Source organism: Mizuhopecten yessoensis, unplaced genomic scaffold (assembly GCF_002113885.1).
Source record: "Mizuhopecten yessoensis strain PY_sf001 unplaced genomic scaffold, ASM211388v2 scaffold11151, whole genome shotgun sequence".
In the NCBI taxonomy this organism is placed as follows: Eukaryota; Metazoa; Mollusca; class Bivalvia; order Pectinida; family Pectinidae; genus Mizuhopecten; species Mizuhopecten yessoensis.
The window spans coordinates 44,667-67,428 of NW_018408905.1; the positions used below are offsets into that span (position 1 = coordinate 44,667).

Consider the following 22,762-nt stretch of genomic DNA (forward strand, 5'->3'; position numbering starts at 1 on the left):
CTACTGATGGTGATATATTTGAACTGTTATGTTATGACAGACTTGATGTAAAAGTGAATGTGATTTGTGGTAATAGTTTGAAACTGTTGAAGCTAACTATAATCGGAGTGCCATTGTCTTTCTATGTGAACACCTTTCCTTTTTCTACAAAATGTTCGGCAAACGAAAACACCCCGTTTTTTTAATACAAATGTAATTCAGTTGACCAAAACAAGAGTATAATGAAAAAGACAGCCAAGCTTGTAAAATTGCTTTTGCAGTACAGTTATTAAATCATGTATACCACGGACATGGAAATCGTCAAAGTACATAATGAAGACTACATTATTTCAGTTAACAGAAGGTACATGTATCAATATATTGAGAGGTGATGCGATAGTAGCAGACTCGTATATTTAAAATACACTTCATAACCTCATACAGCTATACACTATTTATTGATATATTTATCGTATAAACGATGATTATTTTGTGCATCTAGTAAGATTCAACAATAAAGGTGAAATCTTAGATGGGGTGAAATCTTAGATTGGTCTGTGACAATATTTTCCCCGGCATATTGTCCTTTTTTTCTGATGATAGGCAGTCAAAATGTCACTCAAATAGAAAAATTAACTCCAACATCATCTTTGATCATATCAGTATCTGACTTTTGGAACAGGGAAGTTATATATAACAAATTGAGAACAGTTACCTCGGATGAACAGGAGGCTTTTGGCATCGCTATAGTGAGCCGTGCTGAATTCGTCTCTCTTATACCATCACAGAGAATCTCCGGAAGTGACATGTATGCTAACAAGTTTTCGCCAAAAAGGTGCGAAGAGTTACCTCACACTTATATATCTGGAAAACAAAGTGATGATTTCCATGTGATTTTCGGCCTTCTGGGGTTATGGTATATATCGAATTTACACAAAAAAATATTTTGACCTAAGTTGGCCCTTTACATTTCCTCACACGCGTGCTTTTACTTTTAATCTTTGTACCATTGTACCTTTGCAAGGGTCTTCATGTCAATCATCCTACCTTTATTTGTTGATAATTTTGCCATAGTTTATCGATTTTGAATTTGAATGATGATGTTGTTGAAACATGGGTATTCTTTTTTTTTTTTTTTTGTTGATTTAGGCTCAACACTTTATGAATTTATGTTAACGTATTACTCCTGTTTGGTGTTTAACATCTGCTCGATATCTCATATCTGTATCCAGTTGCTTTATACATGGTTAGATAAACGATATCTTCTCGCAATATTTGAAACTAAGTCATTTTCAACAAGATGGAAAAATGGTCATAAATAAAAGGATTTAAGATGTTGATCTTGTGACAAACAAACGCAGCATGATGACAAACAAAAACAAAAATAACTGCATTTTCTAATATTTAATCATCAATCACAGTTTTGAAAATTTAAATTAATGATAAGCTGATCATGCTTACGAACTGAGCCAAATAACCTAAACTAAAGACACGTTGCTCAATACAATACGCATTTTTCTCTCGGACCTTTGGCAGTATTTACGCGGTTCTCTCATCTATTTATTAATTAATTCAGATCCTGTTTGTCCTGTTTATTCACAAAGAAAGATGCTGATTTTAATGTCAGGCCGAGTTTTTATATCTCTGTACTTGATAAACCTCAACAAATCATGAGACAAAATGTGTAACATGCATCCATGGTCCGATTGCCTTACACACAAAGCCTACACAGTGAAATGTATAGACGGAATTGAACACAATTTATTTTTATTAATAAGTAATGTATTCCCCCCAAATATTTATTTCCACAGCATTTTTTTAAAATTGGTATTTATATATATATATTCTACGTGCAAGTTTATATATTACATATATGAATATTGTGAAAGGGGCTGTCCTCACCCCCGAATAATACGGTGTCCTCACACAGGAGGGCTCTCATCATTATAAGTTATTTGATTGTTAAGGCATCGTTTATAAGAAATACTATAGTACATCATGTCATACTTACTTGAGTTTACAGATAGACATCGGTAGGTTTAATACAATTTCATTCGGAATGAGATTAATCTGTTTGGAATGAACACTTGATACTCAGTTTGTTTTTAACACCAACAGTATTTGAACATTTATCTGTAGACAGCAAAATAATTATTTTATCTTACAAATATTCTTGTATACTAATGTGTCTCTGCTATCATAAAAAGTGCAATTGTTAATACATATCGGAAATTCTAGTTTTAAATAATTGATATTTCATATGTTTGACATTTTATACCATTGCCAAAAACGGACGTAATTGCGATATGTCACCGAAAACTGTTTTTTGTTTCTTTTTTGACCATTTGCATTGCAAAATAAAAACAAGGTGATGCAGGAAATATTTACTTACAGAGAGCACGTGATCATGCATCGGATTACGATGGTTTTTCCCGAGGTTTTGATATATATACTGTTTTATCGTAGTGACTGAGCTCAGGCTATTTTTGATTATACTCTTGTGCTTTATATACTATCTTTTGATTTTACGTAGGCGGGCCACAAAGCCACTGTGATAATGATAGGAAGATATCACGTTTAAACATCTAAATGCCTCTGCGTGACGTTTGACATGGTGTTTAAAAGCATACTAAGCTTCATGAAATGTTAAATAAAATTTCGAAAGAAGATTGTTGAAAAACATTTGAATCATAACATATGATGTTTTGTTACTCATCTTTAGACAATTGTTTTAAAATCATAAACACACAACCACAATTTCAGTTTTTAAAATCAGTACACTTTTAAGAAATGTTAGATTAAAATTTTGCGTCAAGTTTGAGTTAAGCTAGCAAGACCCTAAACAACCAGATCCTTGTTGTACATCAACGCTACGAATTTGATTGTTAGTGTAGTCGACGCTCCGTTAAACAAATATAATGCCACAGATAGCCCTTTTTAACGCTACACGATCATATCTCAATTTCAGCACATAACAACCTTCCGTGTTTGACAAGGTAATTTAAAATACTATTGACAATTTGTACAAATCTCTGTCATCTAAGCGATATCAAAATACACAATAAAATAATTCTTGTTCCAAAAACCATCTCATCCCCCTCATCCCCCCAAATTACATAACATGGTGAACATCTCACCCAATTACTTATAATGGTGACAGATGCCCCATTATTACAAATGGTGACCCCCTCATCTCATCCCCCCTCATCCCCCCAAATTACATAACATGGTGAACATCTCACCCAAATATTGATAATGTTAAACATAGAGGAGATTCAACAATTCCGTTATCAACTTTTCTTGAATTAAATTTAAGAAATGTACACTGACACAATGTAATGACACACGAAGACGAAAAGAAAAATCCAACACCTCATGGCGTGATTCGACGTTTTTTCTATACGTTTATCGAAATCATCACCGTTTCCCCATAATATGGTAGATGTATTGCACTTATTATTCTCATTTGCGTAATAGACCCGTGATCATTTTCACAACTCTGTGAATATTTTCACAGACAGATAAATTCATGAACATGAAAATAGACAGTGGCGAGCAGATATGATAGCTCATGTCCAATGATTCAATACAATATTAAGACTTAACAGAAATATTACGTCATTTATTACGGACAGAAGGAAGGAGAGAGAGGATTTCGACCAACATGTAGTCCGCTATTGGTAATGTGTGTTGACACTATGATTTTTCTACTCTAAAGCAATGTTTTTCACTTTAAGTTGAATCCGTTGTATATATTCGTATCTTCGTGGTTTTCGTTACACTAAAGCCAGCAGCTTATTTTGTTGGAAAATCACGGACATGTAGTCTTATCTAGATGTTGCATGATGAAACTTCAATATCAATTTAATTATTATGAGGAAATACATACGGTATGCTAGACATGATTAACATTGCACTGTCCAGCTTGTCGTCCTTCTAGCACTTATTGGTGATGCTAGTGGCGAAAAGGTGGAACATCCAGATTTTCTAAACTCCTTTTGAAACAGAAGGAAATGTGCATATACTGACTCAATTAAGAAAACTTTACAGTTTAAGAAGTACTTTTTAATTTCTATTTAAAAATAAGAAAAGTATTTATATAGTGAATCCTGCCACTACACAAAACAGACAAAACTAGCTATCATGATTACTGCGAACCCCGCGGACTAGAAATCCACCAGCAGGGTCTACCATCTTGCATCTTGCAAGATTAATGTTAAAACACACACGTCATTGTAACTGTTTAATTTTGTGATAGTGTATGCCAAAAATGAACAATATTACACCAAACAATAATTTTGTCGTTCATTTCAACTGCACATTTCAGAAATAAACACTAAGGTTACATCTAATTAATTGAATTGGTGATCTTGAGACAAGTATCCTTTCACTTTTCCGTAACTCTTGCTTACCAAGGAATATTCCATCGGACACTTACTGAACAAAGTTATCATGAGTTTACCATGGTTACTTATTTTTAGGTTAAAATGCAAAATATATTCCTACAATTACATCGTAACTAAAAAGTGCGTATTTGGAAAACCCGGTGATTACGTATTACGTATTACAATATTACGTCATTTATTACGGACGGAAAGATGGAGAGAGAGGAGTTCGACCAACATGTTGTCCGCTATTGGTAATGTGTATTTACACTATGATGTTATTTCTTTACTCTAAACCAATGTTTTTTCACTTCAAGTTGAATCCTTTGAATATCTTCGTGGTTTTCGTCACACTAAAGCCAGCAGCTTATTTTGTTGTAAAATCACGGACATATCGTCTTATCTAGATGTTGCATGATCAAACTTCAATATCAATTTAATTAATATGAGGAAATACATACGGTGTGCTAAACATGATATCCACTGCACTGTACAGCTGTGTCGTCCTTCTAGCACTTATTGGTGATGCTAGTCGCGAAAAGGTGGAACATCAATTTGAGTATCAGGAAGAATTCCCGAGTGTGAAGGCATGTTATCTACCCTACAGTGTATATTATACCTGCAACTGATTAATAACTTTAATATGGTAGTTTGGATTCATATTTGCGTATGACAAAACTCCAATTTAAAACAGAAGGAAATGTGCATATATTCACTCAAATATGTAAACTTTGCAGTTTAAGGAGTACTTATTAATCTCTATTTAAGAATGAAAAAAGTGTTTATAGTGAATCCTGCTACTACTCAAAACAGACAAAACTGGCTATCAGAGTTACGGCAAACCCCGCGGACTAGAAATCCATCAGCAGAGTCTACCATCTTGCATCTTGCAAGATGAATGAAAAAGAGACACACGTGATAGTATAATTACATTTTAGAAATGTACTTCACTGTTGAAATGTGACCACAGGCAATTAAATTCAAGCAAACATTCTTCCGAATATGCAATCTGTTAAAAATTATGTTACATTCTTTCGTAACTCCGTTAAAAGTTAACGAAGCCAGGTAACTGACGAGTTTAATCATAATGGCAAATGTACTGCATCTAACAAACGGAGATTGTAGTGTTAACTCAATGATGAATGTCATATATATACTTTATATATATCAGATAATGATGAATGTCATTTATATACTTTATATATATCAGATAATGATGAATGTCATTTATATACTTTATATATATCAGATACCTCTGTTAAGCAAACAGATGTCAATTGTTTAGTATTGTAATTAAACATATCTTGGGCTATGTGTCTTAATGTTTTGATTAAAGAAGAGTTAATAGAAAACCGGAAATTGATTCTTGTAATATAACCAATGACATTTATCGTTAAAAATGAAAGTAAAAAAACCGGTTACGCTTCTTATCAAAATATCTAAAAAGCGCAAATGTGGAAAACCCGATATTAGAATGATATGAATTAAAACGAAAGTAGGAATCGGACACCTATTGCAGAGGCTATAAATATATAGATTGGTTAGGAACCCCAACATTATATATTTAGAGATTATTTAAAGAGGAAACCCCAATTTGAACGGCATATCTGGTGTATGGTATTATAGAAATGAAGTTTGATACTTGAATCAACCGACACACACAAGGTAAGACGTACACTAACAAGCTTTTATCTTTTAAATATGATAAATATACTAGCAGCAACATTTATTAATATTTTAAAGAACATCGTTTGATTGCTAACAGGATATCACCAAGGTATTATTTATTGACGTTAATTAATAAGTAAATCAAAATACGTTGTTTAGATCAACATTATTTGACGAACTATATGGCTACACTTTGGACACAATACTGAAATACTGTGTTAAGATGAATAATAAGGCATATACTATCTAGCGATACAAAGCTATTAACAATGTAGCTGAAAATGAAATTCTGCGTTTTAGTGGGTACTTGTTACCCACAAATTCATGTACCCACGAAGAAAAAAAATAGTTTAAGGGAAACCAAGAAATTTGGGCCCCACGAACATATCTGATTTCACAATATGTATTTAAGATATAAAGCGTCACATCAAAATTAATTTCTTTATTTTCTATTTTATAAAACAGGATATGCCATGTTTAAATTGACCATGTAATGATTTTGTTAAAGATGTGTTTAATTTAGTTTTCTGATAGCAACTACATGGTAATAGCTTTTCTAGAAGAAAATAACACAAACATAAAAGCGCACAGAAATCCTTTCATGAGGTTTAGTACTTAAAACATACATTAAATTAACAGGAACTATTACACAGTTATTATTACTATATTGTATGTTAGTTAACAGCATGCAAAACGAAAGTACTCGGGTAATCCGCAAATATATAAACTTACACCAATTGTGACTACAGAAACATGTCGATATAGTTGCCCTAGTTTTATTTTGTCACCTCGCATACCACCAATATATTCCTTTTTGTATATTTCTTCAGAATTCTTTAGGTGTTTTTCTTAATTATCGTTAAATCTTTTTATAACGCCTACATTTCTATGTGTAAATGGTGGCAGTATAATGAGGATAAACAGTAAACGAAGAAGGTTAAAGTTCATGTTGACATATTATGAGGTTAACATATCGGATGTAATGCAAGCTTTGTCCAATAGCAGTGAATGAGATACAGTTAGTATAATGACAAGGAAGACTAGCATGTCCAGACCTATAAGTATAGTCTCATTAGCTTTGATATATACTATACGCTAGGTCAATTATCACGATTAATCCTGTAAACCGTATAATATACACTTTTGATAAAACGAGTGAAAATAACCAGTTATAATAATGCTAATGTTACAATGATATATTTTTGATTGGATAAACGGATAAGTGTTCTATAAATATCAAAATGAACACTGTCTGATAATGAAGGTACGTGTGACTCTTTTTACATTTGCTAAAGATAAACAGATATAATTTTTATCAAACAGGAAGAGTTGTCGATAAACGACAATACGATGACGATAATGATAATGACATAAACCGGTACAGAAGATCTTTGTTAACAGTATCAATAGTAATGCCGTATGAGATATACCAGGATGGTATAGATAACAAGTGCTAATTTGTTTCAACACAAACAGGAATTGAAATTTTATTTTGCGAGCTTTCGAAAACGTCATTTTCCTTTCTCAAGCAAAGATTGTAAATGACCGGTGTCTCGAATCTGAACCGGTGAAAATAACTTACTAAACAGCAATGTGCCGAGTCAGTACAGTCATCTGTCAGAAAATATCGAAACATTTCGTGAAATAACATTGTGATACTGCTGGCAGTCAGGTGACGGGTAAAAATCATTTATCAATAAAGATTATTATTCATATAGCAGACTATGACGTCAGGTTGTCCCCTAGTTGTGCTTGATATCTACAAAATATACAAAAGTACACTCATACCGTATGCCTTGTCGTGTTGATGACTACGTATTCGAATCGGTTGATTACATTATGTTTTTGGTATGCCCACCTGTTCACTGTTTGTGTGGTGTAGGGACAGTAAAGTACAGGACGTCTTACGTTAGTAAGGTCAAGGCAGGAAAGTCATATATTTTCATACATACATATAAATCCAAACTAACATATTAAAATTATCGGCCAGTTCCAGGTATTGTACAATATACACTGTAGGGTAGATAACATGCCTGCACACTCGGGAATTCTTCCTAAAAGTAATCTTCTAGGAATTTGTGAAGAATTAAACAACGTCAAGTATACTCTTATATATTTTATATACAAAGCGAAAACAAATGGAATTACCTTGTATTCACTAGTTTATCATTTGAAAAAACGAAACTAGATCAGACGTTCCATTTTGTCAACTTGGTGCGAAGGTAATATTTATTCATCCATCCGAATTTGTCAATATTTATTGAGCACCAACTGTTATTGACTTGTGGCATAAGAGGACGAGTGATTGTTGATTATATTTCTCCCACAAGTGCTATAGGTTTCTTTACTTCGGATTTGCCATGTTTATTAATTTAGTTTTTCTGATAGCAACTACATTGGTAATAGCTTTTCTAGAAGAAAATAATACAAATATAAAAGCGCACAGAAATCATTTCATGATGATTTATTACTTAAAACATACATAAAATTAACAGGAACTATTACACAGTTAGTATTACTATATTGGATATTAGTGGACAACATGCAAAACGAAAGTACTCGGGAAATCCACAAATATATAAACTAACACAAATTGTAACAACAGAAACAAGTCGATATAGTTACCCTTGTTTTATAATGTTACCTCGAATACCGCCAATATATTCCTTTTTGTATATTTCTTCAGAATATTTTCAGGTTTTTTTCTGATTTATCGTTAAATCTCTTATAACGCCTCATTTCCTATGTTTAAATGGTGGCAGTATAATGAGGAATTTACAGTAAATAAAGAAAGTGAAAGTTCATGTTGACATATTATGAGGTTAACATATCGTATGTAATGCAAGATTTGTCCAATAGCAGTGAATGAGATACAGTTAGTATAATGACAAGGAAGACTAGCATGCCCAGACCTTTAAGTACAGTCTCATTTGCTTTGATATATACTATACCCTAGGTCAATTATCACGATTAATCCTGTAAACCGTTTAATATACACTTTTGATAAAACGAGTGAAAATAACCAGTTATAATAATGCTAATGTTACAATGATATATTTTTGATTGGATAAACGGATAAGTGTTCTATAAATATCAAAATGAACACTGTCTGATAATGAAGGTACGTGTGACTCTTTTTACATTTGCTAAAGATAAACAGATATAATTTTTATCAAACAGGAAGAGTTGTCGATAAACGACAATACGATGACGATAATGATAATGACATAAACCGGTACAGAAGATCTTTGTTAACAGTATCAATAGTAATGCCGTATGAGATATACCAGGATGGTATAGATAACAAGTGCTAATTTGTTTCAACACAAACAGGAATTGAAATTTTATTTTGCGAGCTTTCGAAAACGTCATTTTCCTTTCTCAAGCAAAGATTGTAAATGACCGGTGTCTCGAATCTGAACCGGTGAAAATAACTTACTAAACAGCAATGTGCCGAGTCAGTACAGTCATCTGTCAGAAAATATCGAAACATTTCGTGAAATAACATTGTGATACTGCTGGCAGTCAGGTGACGGGTAAAAATCATTTATCAATAAAGATTATTATTCATATAGCAGACTGTGACGTCAGGTTGTCCTTAGTTGTGCTTGTTATCTACAAAACATACAAAAGTACAATCATACCGTATGACTTGTCGTGTTGATGACTACGTATTCGAATCGGTTGATTACATTATATTTTTGGTATGCCCACCTGTTCACTGTTTGTGTGGTGTAGGGACAGTAAAGTACAGGACGTCTTACGTTAGTAAGGTCATTGCAGGAAGGCATATACTTTCATACATACATATAAATCCAAACTAACATATTAAAATTATCGGCCAGTTCCAGGTATCGTACAATATACACTGTAGGGTAGATAACATGCCTACACACTCGGGAATTCTTCCTAATAATGATCTTCTAGGAATTTGTGAAGAATTAAACAACGTCAAGTATACTCTTATATATTTTATATACAAAGCGAAAACAAATGGAATTACCTTGTATTCACTAGTTTATCATTTGAAAAAACGAAAGTAGATCTGGCGTTCCATTTTGTCAACTTGGTGAGAAGGTAATATTTATTTATCCATCCGAAATCTGTCAATAGTTATTGAGCACAAACTGTAATGTACTAGTGGCATAATAAGACGAGCGATTGCTGATTGTATTTCTCCCACAAGCGCTATAGGTTTCTTTACTTCGGACTTCTTTGATAAACCTGATAGAGTTGGTTGAATCGTTTAGTTACCCACAAGTGAGAAACACCTTGACTGTTATTGTATGGGTGAATCTTTAAATTATGACGTCAATATCAAAGTTTTACTTTATAGACAAACAATGTACATATTAAAAGTGTCGTAACGTTAAAGACCGACTTCAAGCTATGACTGAGTGAGCGATTTGTACTATTTACCTGTACAACAATATTTTCCATGTCACGCGAGACGTTTCTTCTATCCTATCGATAGGTCTTAAACACGTTTAATACGTACATTGTTTGTGTAGAAAGTAAAACTGTATTTCCAAACTGATGAATATTATTGAAGATATGACGTTATAAGCTTGTTTTCAAACTGTAATCGACATTCAGTAAACCTCGTGTCTTCATTCAAATTAAAAATTAATAACTCGAGATAGATAAACATGATAACAATTCACTCCCTCCAATCGCGGTATGTGTTAGACGCTTAAATATCTTATCTTTTTAAAACCTTTATATTTTTGTTTTAGAAAATGGCATCGCCTTTACCCGAGTACACGGGTAAGGATTTGATACAAAGTGTACATGACAAAGATGTGGTGAAGCTTGCTGCTGTGGTAAACAGTGGTATCAGTGTGACTTACAGGACAAAACGTGGCACTTCGGTGTTGCACGTCGCAGCAATGCTTAGAGATAAAGAAATGATGCTTCATCTTTTAAAAAAGTATCCCCTTTGCATAGAAATTGGCAAAAAGCTTGATAAACAAAAGGGGTACAATGCTATGCATCACTGGTGTGCAAATGAAGGAGACAGTGAAGTCTTTGACCAGTTAACACGTGCAGGATTTGACTGTAAAGACACAACGTCTGCTGGTCAAACATCATTGGATTTAGCCAAGAACACAAAAACCGATGTTTTGGTGAAGCATATAGAGAGCGTCTTGAAAGGTAAATATATACAAAACGTCGCTTCCGGTTTAAAGATGAACTCACTACACTTATCACTTAAAGAGTTATCAACAGCGTTATATTTCTCTAATCCATCTTCATCACTACAATACAATTAACTTTGAACATAAGCTTCCTAGATGAACGTTGCACACACCTATGCACATATATCTGTTTTTCATTAGATACGGTGTTCCATGAATGAATTATGCTGCACCCTACAGCTGTTTAGTCTTTCTCGAACTCATCGGTGACGCTGTGACCAAAACGATTGAATTCAATTATTGTCCATACTACTGTTGAATCAAAAAGGGAGGTACGTCATATCAGAGAAAATGGCAAATATTTAATATGAAAATAGATCATAGTTTGGGGACACACGTCATTTTAACTTCTATACCCAATCACAATCATGATCATATCTTAATAATTCTATACCTTTAACTACTTCGTGTAACAGCAGCAGGGTATGAACAGGGGGCATTAATGACTTGCATGAAATTAAAAATTAAATTGTAGCTATTTCTCTGTTTAATATATCATTAGGGCATTGCTTGCCTATTACTACATAATTACGGTTTATTTTTTAATAAGAGCATTGTATTGCTCAAAATTTCAATTAAGTATTTGTATGTAATTGAAACATAAATGGATTTATCTCCCCTATACCATCTGTAATACATAGACTGGGGATTTATGCATCAATTTTTCTTACTAACCGTTTCATCTTTGTCTTTGTCATGTCAACCTAAGTAGAGAACTTATATTAGTCTATCCTGCTGTTCAATCCTATTGTTTACTCAATAAAATATGATGAAATGAAAATGAAATCATATCTTAATGGTATAATTGAAATAATATGTTGCTCTGTATTTCAAAATGCTAATCTCAAAATTGTCCGCTGATATTTTGTCATGTTAAGGAGAACATTGTTATCTTGGTGTGTTTGCACGGAAAGCAATGTGTTTTTTGTTGTTGTTGGTAAATATTTACCCTCATTAAATTATTCACACTAAATTGTATCTTGATTTTAACACAATAGTATCAAATAATTAGTGTAAAATTCTATTTAAGGTAACGCTAACGAGAGTTGAGTTCTGTTTCAAAATGATGTGAGGACTCTCATTTATATTTCTAAAATCTTCTATCCATACTTTTGCAGATCCGTCCATTGGTGATTTCTCGACTTGGACCGAGTTACATGAATGTGCAATAGATGGAGAAGCATTAACATGTTTAAATCTGATTGAAAACAATAACGGTGCGGACGTAATGAAATGTGCTACCTGTCCAAGGACAAATATTAAGATAGAACTTCCACCTTCTCTTACACCACTGGAAGTAGCAGTATATTTTGACAATTGTGCAGTTCTGAGACCGTTGGTGATGTATACAGAATATCACATCATTCAGAAATGTCTGAAAATTGTGAAAATTTCCACAAAAGCCAAGCAATGCCTACTTAGAGAAATTTGTAGTAAATTGCGTAAGGAGTATAAGGAGGATTGTGTAGTATTTGGGAAAATATGTGGAGAAGGAGAAGAAAACAAAGGAAAGGTGTGTGTCGTCTTCAGCAAAACAAAGACACATGGGAAAGAGACAAAAAAAGCAGGTTATAGAATTTTGTTTCGTAACCCTTCCATTTGCGAGAAAGATGGAAGAGACGAGGGAAGAGAAGTTTTGCAACATTGTCACAGGCGCAACTACCTGTTATCAGACACTGATAAAACGCGAATAGACAAAGCCATAAATAGTAAATGTGACCATTTGTGGGCCAAGCATTCCAACATCAGAGGGTTCATATCATCACCAGTCAAATGTAGTAAAGGAAAGTTCATAGAGACACCCTGCGTGGTCATACTTTGCCTATTCAAATCCTTCATACCCGAAAATGAGTCTCGATTTCCAGACGTCCTAAATGTGGACGATGAGGTCGTTCCAGTCGATGTCCGGGAAGGATGCTTCAACTTGGTGGGATGTGACAATCCTTTGGCGACCCATGTGCGTTTAAATATGGGTTGTAACATTGGAACAAACGATGAAACGTCACGGTTCGGAACCTTGGGACCATTTGTTGATATAGAAGGTAAACTTGCTTTCCTAACGTGTGCACATGTCATGTTCTCACTACAAGAATGTCTCAAAAAGGCAGGTGTGCAAGATCAATCTAGAGGAACACAACTTGATTTTACCCAACATGGGGGGACAAGACGCGAGGATAGGGAACACGATCAGCAATGTGATCCTCATGAATCTGAATCAACTAAACGTTTGGCATTGCAGCCCGCAAGCAGTTCATCTGGTGTATCATCAGGCAAAGATGATCGCGAGTGCGGACAAGTGAAAAAGTGGGATTACGCAATTGACCAGGAAACATCAATCGACATAGCTGTTGTCGAAATAACCAAGCAAGACAGAATACCTCTTTCAGGTCGATTCACTGTGTATGATATGAAACAACTAAAGATGAGTGGCAAGTATTATTGAAAGTTTATAACCTACTTATTGAATTGTCATGATTATAATAATGTATCTAAATGTAAGTGATGTTTTTTAAATTAATTTTACTATACATTATTCATTTTTAAAAAGCTTTCAAAAGTATTTTATTCATTATGCTCATATAATCTTATGTACTATATGGTAGGTTATGCCAACGATGAGCCTACATTCGATACCGGTAAGGTAGGACAGCCAACATATGTTGAAGGTGAAAGGGAACAAGCAGTACCTGCAGCCACTGAAGACGGACCACCAAAACCAGATGGAAGAGGAGAACATATACCTGATCCGAGAAACAACATTATCCTTTTTGGAAGTTCATCAGGTCTGACAAACGGTAAATATAGAAACAGCTCAAAAGTTCAGTTCACAACAAAACTGTGTGGAACGACCAATGCACATGAAAGATACCGCGGCTTGTATTATATAGACAATAGCCAATGTGAGGAAACGCACTGCAAACTTCCTCCTCTAGCCCTCTTTGGCGATTCTGGCGCAGGAGTCTACCAGCGAATGGACGACAACTCTCTGGTCTGTATCGGGGTGTTAGTAGCGGTGGATAATACAGGCTCTGCTCTCGTCATTCCTATTGATCCGATTCTGAAACATTTCGATGTGAAGCTCAAAGTTTTCTAAACGTCTCAATCACACTATGATATCGAGAATCTCAATATAACATTTAAACTCATATATCACAAATTCATTGTTTAAGGTAAATGGTACCAGGAAGTTTATTGCAACGTGATTTTTATGGAAAACTTCTTTTGAAGAGGACTTAACATGTATTTCACTATACTGACAATGGTAATAATATATTATCATGTTATATTATTATGCGAACTACATGTTAAGTCCTCTTCAAAAGAAGTTTTCCATAAAAATCACATATTGCAATACATTTTACGGAATTGTAGGTGTTCATTATTTGAACAATCGAAAAGTTTACCAAAGAGAGAACTGTACTGGTCATTTACATGGCTAAGCCTGCACTTAATGAATGTTGCCATACAGGAATCATTCAAGGACGGCATCAAAATGAGTGTTCAATTTATGAACCACACGAACCTTACACGGGAAGTCACTCTAAGCCAGAAAGGCTCAATTTGGTTGTTTGCTTCATTTTCTATATAGAAGGGAGCATACTCAAAGTCAGAAATACTCTGAACGGAACTTGACTTTGCGATTATACCTTATGCAGTGGTACCATTTACGTTAAATGATTTAGAATATTTTCTGTTTCAATTTCATTATCCTAGGTATGCATTGACATTACAAAGTGTCTATTTTAATACATGCAATATATATAAAATTGAGAGGGCGTGGTTTTAATGTATTCTGTTACATCGGATTATTTTAACAATTGATCGTTAATCAACATTCCTGTAGCACTCTATATCATTTTATAGAAAATAACAAAGGGGGCAGAATATTTGAAGCTTGATTCCAATTTAGGTTAAAAACAATCTGAAGATATGGTATCCTATGACTTGATTCCATGTAGTTCTTTTGAGGGAGTGTGTGGAGGAGAATGTTTGTTTCCCACGGCTTAGTTTTGTGTAATAACAATTAAATTGATTTCTATTCAACATTCCTGTGCAGATTCAGGAAATGATTGGGGTACTGTTTCCTACTGCCTCGTCGTACGTGGCGACTATTGAGACCATTGGAGATTCGGAGATTTTGTTTTGTGTCGTCTGCTTATGGGATTTTATGGGATATTATATAATATGGGAGAAACGAAACTTGACCTGCTCACTGTTACTGTCTCCCTGGTTACGCGTCCATGTCAGAATAATGCCAGTGTGTAAAGTATCGAGCTACTGTCTCCCTGGTTACCAATCGATGTCAGATTAATGCCAATGTGTAACGTATCGCGCTACTGTTTCCCTGGTTACCCATCTATGTCAGAATAATGCCAATGTGTAAAGTATCACGCTACTGTCTTCCTGGCTATTAATCGATGTCAGAAGAACGCCAATGTGTAAAGTATCACGCATCTGTCTCCCTGGTAACCTCTCTATGTCACAATGATGCCACTGTTTAAAGTGCCATGCTACTGTTTCCCTAGTTACCCATCTCTGTCATAATAATGCCACTGTTTAAAGTGCCATACTACTGTCTCCCTGGTTACCAATCTGTCAGAATAATGCCACTGTGTAACGTATCACGCTACTGTCTCCCTGGTTAACCGTCTATGTCAGAATAATGCCAATGTGTAAAGTATCGAGCTACTGTCGCCCTGGTTACCAATCTATGTCAGATTAATGTCAATGTGTAACGTATCGCGCTACTGTTTCCCTGGTTACCCATCTATGTCAGAATAATGCCAATGTGTAAAGTATCACGCTACTGTCTTCCTGGCTATTAATCGATGTCAGAAGAATGCCAATGTGTAAAGTATCACGCATCTGTCTCCCTGGTAAAATTATCTATGTCACAATGATGCCACTGTTTAAAGTGCCATGCTACTGTTTCCCTGGTTACCCATCTCTGTCAGAATAATGCCACTGTTTAAAGTGCCATACTACTGCTTCCTTAGTTACCAATCTATGTCAGAATAATGCCACTGTATTATGTGACAGTTGAGAGATAGACTTACATTTGTTAGATATCAACATTATTTATTTTACAACAGTCATGAAAATAAAAACGTTTACAATTTATACTTATTACTCTTGTTGGCCTGAACATAAGTGCATTGGGGTCTTACTGTTGTGGGAAACCGGAGTACCCGGAAAAACCCACGTGGTCAGGCAGGTGACCTCATACCTTTTCACGTCCGATCGTGGAATCGAACCCCGGCTGCCTTGGTGAAAGGGAAGTGTTACATGACCTTAGCTTTTGCGAGGCTGTAAAGTCATAAAAAATAAACAATACATCTTATTCAGCAAGATTTAGCTATAATCGTGTGTGGAACGTGTTGTATTTATTGTAGTAGGAAATATATAAGTCTGTTAATTCCTGCATATAATTATAGCAATACCATTTTAGTATACATGTATGTTAATATAATCCTCGAATATACTTTAGGTATTTCTTAAAATCTGTTCCTTGGTAAGCACCCATAGAACATTTAATCTTCTTCATAATGTGGTAATTACTCCATGTAACTCGTAAGTATATATGAGTTATGTCCCTTTACTCTAGACGCCGGTGTGCTGAAGTATGTCAGTGATACAATATGAAAAAATATTGCAATATCTGTGATTATTATTTAAAAATGATCTTTCTGCGTTTATAATCGTAGTTGCAGCTTGTCTATGTTACTGAATTTTACTATAAATCATTTATGGTACAATAAAAAACTTGATGTTAAGTGTAGATAACTATAGCTGTCATAATGAGGAATTATCACGATTGGCAATTGCTGGGACCTCTCCAGAGTGCTGTCCTTTCCTATGAAGATCTAGAGTTAGGAAACAAATTCATTTACGGTATACCGAAGTGAAACGTTATCCTCATCGCTTTGTGGAAGGTAATGCACGTTAACATAAATGACCACTGGTTACATGTCATATATACACATATATATGCATACGTATGTAACTAAGAAACGTGGATTATATAAAATACTGACGTCATCTAAAGGAGTTTGGTCGTGAGTTCACATATATACTGATGTGCCCGGATGTTGGACGTGACGAAAAGTCACGTGACACTGCTGTTTGAGGTCGTACGTTATATGCTTTTAGGTAATCTTTTTCTAGTAAAGGACATTTTTTTGTTGTAAATGATGTTGCAACAGGGGCAGTGATACCATGTTGGAAATGTATACTAGCAAACGGGTTCTCGTCCATGCCTGTGGTATAATCCTTCGACTGGACTCTATTTGCTTTTTTGATTGCAAATAATTTGCAAATGCCGGCAGTGATAAGTCCAAAAGCAACAACAGCCACCACTGATCCAATTATGATATTGCGGAACGATTGACTTTCTTCTTCACCCTAAAAATCAAGAAACAAATACATTATTACTATTTATGCACACAGTAGACGAAGTGCTGGAAATCATGATTATCATACTATATTATATTATCAGAAATTGATTAAAACTTTATTATATATCGTCATGTGATATAAAGGCAAATATATTGACCAATACGAACGATGATTTTATTTTCTACAACCAGCTGCAGATGAGCGAGGGTAATTAACTTTTTGTTTATGATTGTCTTTGGTTCACACATAACTACACTGCAAGCAAATCGTATGAAATAAAAGCAGCAACCAAAACTTTTTCCTTTTTTTAGTTAAAATTTTACCAATAGATCGTAGATTTAGCTAATTGATCGAATGATATGTAAACCAAAATATCAGCTAGTAATTATAAACATGAAACGAAATATCAGAAATTGTTATTGCCAGATTGGACACCATCTAACATTATATAATTTCTTGGGTTGTTGAGTCTAAATGGTCACCAAGGAAAATACATATTAAGTTATAAAATCGAATTATATTTCCTTAAGTTTTATTACAATATCTCAAATTTTGGTATTTAAAGATTAATTAGATATATATTAAAGCCGAATTGACTGAAATCATTAAATGCTACTAAACATTCTTTTTTAAACTGAACTGATTTCAGCATAGGTTTTTGATAATCAGAGTTAGAAAAACTATCTTGGAATAAATTGGTACACAATGATAAAAAGGAAAATGATTTTACCTCCTGCTCCTCCTGCTCCGGTAAACCTGATGGAATCATAACCTGACAACCATCTCCACTGACCGAGTAGGCAGCCAAAGAGACATTCACATTACAACAGTCTCCACTGAAAATATTTGTAACAAAAAAGTTGAGAAATCATTGCTAACAAAGTATGCCAGCAACTGCGAAAATATATATTAATGTGTAACAAACCAAGCACATAAACATGATAATAAAAGATGCATTTACGTAGCTTGGGAATTAGACCAGTGTTGTTTTTCTTGAGTTTGTCTCTTCATTGCGTGTTTTTCCTTGCAATAACGTGCAATGTTAGATTATATTATTTTCCCTGTCCCCTCTTTGGTTCGATTGTAATCACATTGAGGTTGGTAATTTGTGGTTTTGACACGGTGTTTCTGATTGTATCAGCAGCGGGTCAATATTAACTTAATGACGTCATTTCAATTGAAACGTCACAATGCTCTCCGCCATAAACGGTACTTTCTTCTGTACAATTTGCCCATCTTGTTGCATTATTTAAAGATTATTTATCATCTCATATATCAATTGAAGTCTTCTATTTCGGTGAATATTATACAACTATGGACTTCAGGTAAGGTCTGTCCCTGATTTACGAACCTGGTCTGAACTATATTCACAGAGGCCGAAGGCCGAGGTGAATATTGTTCAGACCAGCTCCCTAAATCAGGGATAGACCTAGACTGAAGTCAACAATAGTTTTATTATATGACATTTTACAATGAGATTAATAACTTTTCAAGTCATAAACACATGGAGGGCATGGACCATTTTGGAATCACAGAGTGAAGGACTTCAAATATAAAATAGCATAAACACAAACTTAATTTCAGATTCAATTTATGTGATATTTATTTCAAATAAATATTATTTGCACAATCAATATTCACATAGTTCAAAAATTGATGAGATAATTAATTTGTAATTGAATTCTGTAATGTGATTGGTAACAGAATCACAAACTTGCTGGGAAGTTACCTAGGCCTATTTTTAATAGCGGTCTGTTACACTTTTCTATTTATAGGTCGAGGTCTGTAACACTTTTCTATTCATAGACCGAGGTCTGCAACAGATGATTTGATTGCAATTGGCTGTTAATCGATGGCTGGGAAATTGCCTAGGCCTATTTTCAGTAGCGGTCTGTAACACTTTTTTATTTATAGGTCGAGGTCTGTAACACTTTTCTACTCATAGAACAAGGTCTGTAACATATTTACAGACTCGTCACATGACGTCGCTACTCCAATCAGGGCTGGGAATTAGCACCAGTCATATAATAAGGGGTTGTATGGATCTGAGAAAGTGATATTCACCTAAGCGAAAGTATTTAATTGATAATTAGTTGCTGGATCGACTTTATGCTCTTAATGAGAAATCATCTCTGTTTTGTAATTTGTTAAATCCTAAATTCTTTTTGAGCAATACGCATTAGTGCTTTTTCATATTATTATAGTTCTGCTCTATAACTTTCATTCAAAAGTGGGTAGCGAATACTTGATATCATATCTATGTCACTGGAATTGATTTGTGGCAGATTGTAATTGTATAAATTATTACTATCGCCCTCTAGCTTTAAGCTGACGGGAATTTCCCTTTAAGAGGTAGATCATCCAGCTAGGAAATCTGGGAAAGCATGTTCGATCCCCGGTGGAAGCACACTACTCTCTAACCTGTTACAAATGGTGTCTGTTGCCCGTCCTTAGGTGACAGGGAGTTAGTACTACGATTATTGTGGTGTTCGAGCGCGAACATATTTCAAACGGGGGTATTGTCCACAGGTTTACGGTTGCCTTCTAGTTTGGGATAGAGGGATTTTCCCTTTGAGTTAATCATAAGAGTGGCGGACTTGGAAGCCAGTTAGTAGTCACTAAATGAAAACTGTTACATAGTTATCTACCTTATGTACAGACGTGTATTGTCTGTGCTATGGTCAGACATAGATACTCCGGTGGTCACTACAAACATGGACACATCAAAGTTGAACACTGCCGTGGCTGTCCACTGGTAGGCCGAACATGAGGAATTCACATTTCCACACCCATACGAGGTTGTGGTTGTCGTACAGAGAGTGCCGACTAACTGAAACAGGACATATTTATAAATAAACGTTTGTTAATATTCATTAAAAAAATCCAAAGCCGAAAATCAACATAAGTTGGATCTTATAGACATTTTTTTCGAATAAATAAGAAATGAAATGAATTTGTAACAATTTTCGGAAAGCATAATCCTTCATAACGTTTGGAGGAGTTGTGAGCAAATATGAACATCTGGTAAATAGTGATACAAATCGGTCAGGTGCTGTAGCTGCAATACTATTTACCTTGTTTCTTTATGATTATTGCAATGACATATAAGTGTAAATAGGTAGGCAGCACTATGCTTGTGTTAGCACGAAGACGTTGCCTACCTGTAGTGTATAAGACCGTGATTGTAGTGTGGTAAACGTTCCATTGTCACTGACGGCTACAGCGTAGGATCTGTAATAATAATTATCAATTTAAATATAACTATAATAATGGTTCTAGATTCTTATATACAACCACCTAGTTCGTAGGTCGTCTCAAAACGGTTCACAAATTAGTAGCCGTGGTTAAAGCGCCTTCGCATCACGCCAATTTCTTTCTTAAATCCCTGGGAAGCATACAACCGGTGCTGCCATTTCGGCGCTCACAGCTAGCATTCAACAATTCTAGCACTGCCCAACCACGTACTCATTTACAACTGAGTAGACTGGAACAAGCCTACAAGCAGAGTTAAGTATCTTGTTTACGGATACAACACAGTACCGTGCCGTGACTCGAACCCGCAACCATTCGGTCACGAGCCCGGCGCCCTACCACTAGATCACCATGCCTCCGAATATTTATACATTGACATGAATCAGGTTGAAAATTAATCTTTTGAAACCAGAACAGAATTTTCATTTCATCTTTTCGTAAGCTTATATTAAAAAAAAAATGTATGATGTCGCAAATACCATTATTTGCATCAAATGTTGATATATTATAAAGTATATCTGGACACACATAATAAAGTAGGGTAAGCTTGATGTTAAAGAAACGAAATCTTGTATCTTGTATATGTTTCAAAATAAAAGGATTGTGATACATTATTAAATCAGCTTTTTTGGAATATAAACATAACCAGCCATAGACTATTTAAACAAAAGTGTTAGTAAGTCAATATCTATGGAATAACATATCTTATCTGAGGGACATTTTGAAAACAACATTTTTTCAACACTCACTTTAATTTGTTAGAATACATACAAAGAGTCGATGTCAGAAGTAGTTGTGATATCAAATGTATCGTCAATCGTTTCGAACGCCATCGTGGTGTGGACCCTTGTAATAGAGGACGTCACTGAGCTCGACATCGTGACGTCATATATCTTTGTTATTGCAGCGTTATTGGTCAACGAGTATGTAATGTTTTCAGTTGAGCCAATCAGACCTGTAATACACCAATCAAAAAATAGTACTCTAGGCTAGAACACTTGCGATATCATACATACTGTTTAACAACTTTTGGCAACATATCTGCTAGTTAATTCTGACCTATCCTTCCCTCCCCCCACACACACCCTCACACCCCTCCCCTCCCCCCCCACACACCCTCACACCCCTCCCCTCCCCCTATGTATTCACTCACATCAAAAGCATATGTTTCACACTGAGCAAACAGTATAAGATCATTGGTTGTGTATTTATAGATATATATTTATTAATTATCTTTGTATATTTTGTAAAATATCAACGCATTTGGGAAATATAAGATACATTTTAAGCATTGTCCATAAACAACGGAAAATGAAAATAATACAAAACTACAATCAAATATAAGGTAAATTAAAGAGGAAGTCAAATAAACTAAATAGAAAACAAAATTCCTCACAAAATGACACACCAGGCGAAAACGTTGATCAATAGCACAACCGGAAATGTAGCATATTTGAGACGAAAACAGTCACAACCACCAAAAACCAACAAGTGTTACTTTTACCGCAGGCTGGCCAGTAAGTAGTAACAAAGCTAACAATGCTATCTATTAAACAATGACACTGGTGCCCTTAGACATATTAAGATAATCAGGAGTTATCTAGTGATGACTATGTATGGTATACTTATATTGCCTGTAACTTACCAAGGACTGGGTGAACAACAAGGTCGACACTGACCGGGATCACCTGTTTCCAAGACATTCGCGTAAATTGCGACCCACTTGAATCGAATCCTACCCAACGTACGTAGAACGTCTACAATAAAAATGTTTCATGTCAAGTTTACTGAAATTAAAGTTTTCATTGGGTGCCTGTGTATTAAATACGCAACGATTATCCAGAATGGGTTAATTTGGGGGTGGGGTGTGGGGTGTGGGGTGTG

At 34.8% G+C, this 22,762-nt stretch overlaps 2 protein-coding genes across 4 annotated transcripts in view; one reads left to right on the forward strand and one right to left on the reverse strand.

The window, feature by feature from the left end:
• The first annotated feature begins 5,903 nt into the window (after positions 1-5,903).
• LOC110466980 lies at positions 5,904-16,465 on the forward strand. 3 transcript variants are annotated; one of them, XM_021523819.1, is made up of 4 exons: positions 5,904-6,029; positions 10,769-11,186; positions 12,349-13,659; positions 13,834-16,465. In XM_021523819.1, the coding sequence occupies exons 2-4, from the start codon at positions 10,772-10,774 to the stop codon at positions 14,322-14,324; spliced, it is 2,217 nt and encodes a 738-aa protein (XP_021379494.1). In that variant the 5' UTR covers positions 5,904-6,029; positions 10,769-10,771; the 3' UTR covers positions 14,325-16,465. The 3 variants fall into 3 exon arrangements, with proteins under 3 accessions (XP_021379494.1, XP_021379493.1, XP_021379495.1); XM_021523818.1 differs by lacking the exon at positions 5,904-6,029 and adding an exon at positions 8,155-8,254; XM_021523820.1 differs by lacking the exon at positions 5,904-6,029 and adding an exon at positions 9,744-10,109.
• Positions 16,466-16,509: 44 nt separating this feature from the next.
• LOC110466961 overlaps positions 16,510-22,762 on the reverse strand; it is a 14,886-nt gene continuing 8,633 nt past the window's right edge. The window contains exons 7-12 of the mRNA XM_021523787.1: positions 22,524-22,635; positions 21,650-21,833; positions 20,788-20,857; positions 20,275-20,456; positions 18,357-18,462; positions 16,510-17,632 (exon numbers count right to left, since the gene is read on the reverse strand). Coding sequence (XP_021379462.1) covers positions 17,267-17,632; positions 18,357-18,462; positions 20,275-20,456; positions 20,788-20,857; positions 21,650-21,833; positions 22,524-22,635 — 1,020 coding nt within the window. The 3' untranslated portion in view covers positions 16,510-17,266. The remainder of the gene's footprint in view (positions 17,633-18,356; positions 18,463-20,274; positions 20,457-20,787; positions 20,858-21,649; positions 21,834-22,523; positions 22,636-22,762) is intronic.